The sequence below is a fragment of the Panicum hallii genome, chromosome 2 (genome assembly GCF_002211085.1).
Source record: "Panicum hallii strain FIL2 chromosome 2, PHallii_v3.1, whole genome shotgun sequence".
Classification (NCBI taxonomy): Eukaryota; Viridiplantae; Streptophyta; class Magnoliopsida; order Poales; family Poaceae; genus Panicum; species Panicum hallii.
The window spans coordinates 48,688,899-48,693,034 of NC_038043.1; the positions used below are offsets into that span (position 1 = coordinate 48,688,899).

The 4,136-nt window shown below is 58.3% G+C and overlaps 1 protein-coding gene across 1 annotated transcript; it reads left to right on the forward strand.

The window, feature by feature from the left end:
* Positions 1 to 964: 964 nt before the first annotated feature.
* Positions 965 to 3,004, forward strand: LOC112882971 (putrescine hydroxycinnamoyltransferase-like). Its single transcript, XM_025948174.1, has one exon. The coding sequence runs from the start codon at positions 1,408 to 1,410 to the stop codon at positions 2,719 to 2,721; it is 1,314 nt and encodes a 437-aa protein (XP_025803959.1). The 5' UTR covers positions 965 to 1,407; the 3' UTR covers positions 2,722 to 3,004.
* The last annotated feature ends 1,132 nt before the right edge of the window (positions 3,005 to 4,136 follow it).

Below are 4,136 nucleotides of genomic sequence, written 5' to 3' on the forward strand. Positions count from 1 at the left end.
TGAGTAGTGTTAACCCCATCGCTGGCTAGGCTATGTACGGGAGGATGCTGATCAAGTACGTCTCGAACTAGAGCTCAACACGAACAAATACACACGAAGAGTCGGCGACACGTGTCACCACTTACACCACCCGCTCGACCGACCAGCAATGATGCCGACAACGAGGCCTTTGGTCGAGCACGAGCAGTGAAGCACAAACCAGCAGGCGATTCGTTGAGCCATCGATCGATCGGCCGTGTCGTGCCGCTGCGAGCGAGGGCGTACGCTTTAGCCTGAAGCGTACGTGTCGGGGCCGTCATCTCGGCGCAAGTTCCCGGCCGCAGATATGATCGGTGCGGGCGGGCGGCGGCGGCTCGCCCGCGTGCGCGCCGCGCGCCGCGGCCGCGCGGCGTCGCGCCGGCCGCCGGTTGGTAGTCAAAAGCGGTGGCGCGCTGTCCGCCGAAGCAGCCGCGTGCATGCACAGGATCGGAGCTGGGTTTTTTCTTTCCACGTCTCTGTAGAAAAAACGTGGACACGTCTCACTCATCCTCACAGGCTCACAGCTGCGAGACGGGCCGGACCGGACCGGACGGGATGGGTAAATAAGTTTGCGCTGCTCGATCTCTAACCGGCTAAAAGGATGAAAGTAAATTTGTGAAATGATGTCCGGAAATAAAAACGAAAATGCCTCCGTTCATCCTCCGGAAAAAAATGATCTGGAAAAATGGTGACCGATCGGAAAAATGATTTTAACGGCACCACATTGAATGGATCGATGTGCTGATGCAGCGGGTGACGGAGCGCTCCTGTGCAGGTGGTCGCGCGCGCAGAAGAGGTCAAGCGCCCCGCCCGTGCATGAACAGTTCCGCGCCCGCTTCCATGAAAAACGGAAAACGCAAGCACGGAGCGGGCCGGGTGATCCAGCGTCAATGGGTTTGGTTGGTGATGTGCACGTAAGTGTAATTGCCGTGTCAACCATCGGCGCACCCAATGGACGTCGCCGAACGGGTCTCCTCCACCGATCGGCATGATGGCATCCATCCCGGCCGGGGTTTAGGCGACAGTAACACGAAACGGTGAGGCGCGCTGGTCGCCGACGTCGATCTGTTGCCCGTTCGCCGCCGGCTCACACCCCCACCTACTCCCGCGCGCGCGCTGCTTATTTATAGCGCGCGCCGCCGAGGTGGGCAGGGCAAGGCGGCGCGTGCTGGGCGAGCAACAGAGCAGAGCTGGGCAGCTGCAACCAGACAGCAAAAAGCCCTGCATGTTCTAGTGCGTGCCTTACTCTACCTAGCGTCTAGATATCACACGAGCGTCTTGGAGTTTTCACTTCGATCACTCCTCGATTGTCGGAGGCGAGTGATCGAGCACGCGAGCAAACGGTAGTGGTGGAGGTCGCCAACCGATCGATCTCGCCATTTAGCTAGCATGGAGGTGAAGGTGCTGAGCTCCAAGCTCGTGAGGCCGTCGTACCCGGCGGGCGCGCCGCGGCCGGACACCACGGAGCACGTGCCGTCGTCGGTGTTCGACAAGGCCACGTACCACATCCAGATGGCCATCATCTACGCGTTCGCGCCGCCGGGGCCCTCCGCGGCCGACATCGAGCGCGGCCTCGCCGCGGTGCTGGGCGTGTACCGCCTCTTCGCGGGGCAGGTCCGTGCGGGCCCCGACGGCGGCCCCGGGGTGCTGCTCAACGACCACGGCGCGCGCCTCGTGGAGGCATCCGTCGACGCGCACCTCGCCGACATCGCGCCGACGAAGCCGTCCCCCGCCGTGCTGCAGCTGCACCCGGACCTGGAGGGCGAGATCGAGGAGGTGGTGCAGGTGCAGCTCACGCGGTTCGCGTGCGGCTCCCTCGCCGTGGGCTTCACCGCCAACCACGCCGTGGCGGACGGCCACGCCACCAGCGACTTCCTCGTCGCGTGGGGACGCGCCGCGCGCGGGCTCCCCGTCGGCCCGCCGCCGCCGGTGCACCACCCGGACCTCTTCCCGCCGCGGGACCCGCCGCGCGTCGAGTTCGAGCACCGCGGTGTCGAGTACTACCGCCCCGCCCAACCCGCGGCGGCGGGCCACGGCCACGGCGAGGCCCAGCACAACAACATCGTGATCCACAAGGCGCACTTCACCAAGGACTTCGTGGCGGGGCTCCGCGCCAAGGCGTCGGAGGGCCGCGGCCGCCCGTTCAGCCGGTTCGAGACGATCCTCGCCCATGTGTGGCGTACCATGACGCGGGCGCGGGGGCTCGGCAACCCGCTGCAGACCTCGACGATCCGCATCTCCGTGGACGGGCGGCCGCGCCTCGCCGCGCCGGCGGGCTACTTCGGCAACCTGGTGCTGTGGGCGTTCCCGCGCGCCACGGTGGGGGACCTCCTGAACCGGCCGCTGAAGCACGCGGCGCAGGCGATCCACGACGCTGTGGCGCGGGTGGACGGCGCCTACTTCCGGTCGTTCGTGGACTTCGCGAGCTCCGGGGCGGTGGAGAAGGAGGGGCTGGAGCCGACGGCGGTGCTCAAGGACGTGCTGTGCCCGGACCTGGAGGTGGACAGCTGGCTGACTTTCCCGTTCTACGAGCTGGACTTCGGCGGCGGGAGCCCGGGCTACTTCATGCCGTCCTACTTCCCGACGGAGGGGATGCTGTTCCTGGTGCCGTCGTACCTGGGCGACGGCAGCGTCGACGCCTTCGTGCCGGTGTTCGAGCACAACCTCGAGGCCTTCAAGCAGTGCTGCTACTCCATGGAGTAGCTAGCTAGCTCTCACCTAGTGCATGGCATGCCGATGAGGGGATGAGCACTAGAACTGAGCGAGCTCCCTAATTATACTGCTTTTGAATGCATGCAAGCGCTGATTATTGTCACTATACACCGTATTTCCATTCCCGTACGCAGCGTACATATGCACAATGTAACAAGTATATATACTGCTAGGTTAGTAGTTGTGGGTGGCTTTTAATTTCCTGGGTTTTGTAAAACCTAAGTTATCACGCTCTTTTTTCTTCTTCTTTTTTATCAGGAACATTTTGTGATCATCAACAGAGTGTTGCTTTATTTAAGTTCCTGGTGTTGCTTGTAGAATGTTAGGTATGAGAGATTCCTTTGAGCCTAAATTTTCGACGTGGTCACCTCGTGATTCTTGATGTTCTTCTGCTGCTGCTTCGTGGTGTCGTTGGATACATATTCTCGAGTGTCCTCCTCTTGATGAAATATAGCAGGGATGGTAAAGGATCTTAAATTTTAGCCTAAATAATCTAAGAGTCAAACTTTTATCTTATACAATTTTGATCTATATATATATAATCTATTATAGATTGTGAAGAGAAGACTAGATCCGTTATCCATTACCACCACTAAATATACGTGTTCAGAAGAAAAAAAATACATTCCTCAGCTATTCCACCCTACTCTTGATCCTTTATTTAGCGAACCAGTGCGCTTTCCTGATGCTGGTTCCAGAGTGTCTAATAAGCTATGGCAGATCCCTCTGGACCTTCTGATCAATTTCGTGACCATTCCTGTCGCTCGTACGTGCCGTAGATATCTCTACTCCACTGCGACAATTATGAGTCGCGTTCCGTTTTTGCTTCTGGCCGGTGCGGTTCGGATGGATGCGACCAGGTAGGAATCTACGAGTTGATGGAGTTGGTGCCGGGTAGTGTTGACTTGTCGTTTGGCGTGGCCCTTGGACAAGACGTCCCCGCGCTTGTTCGCTTGCGATCGCTTCCACGGCGTGGGGCCGGCCGGGGTCTCTCGCCTCTGAACCTGTTCCTACCGGCTCTCTCTCTTTTTCAAGAAAAAAAATGAAACCCGCGTATAAGATCCCTTCCTGCTGCATCTTCCTGCGCCATCATAAACAACCGAGAATCTAGTACAGACGTGCTACGCCTATTGGCAACTGATTGGTGTACTATTACAGTCTATCACACATGTATGGCAGACAATACGTAGTAGTAGCAACAACAGGGCATCTCCTCGCTAAAAGAAAAAAAAAGCAAAATAGCCAAATTCGTCCTTAAACTTTTGCGCGTAGGTCAACTTCGTCCCCAAACTTTTGGAAGGTCCAATTTGGTCCTCCAACTTCAGTTTTCCAATTTAATTCCGTCCCTTATCTGAGCTGGACATTCACGTAGGCGTTCCACGTCACCTTGGCGCATGGCCACGGTA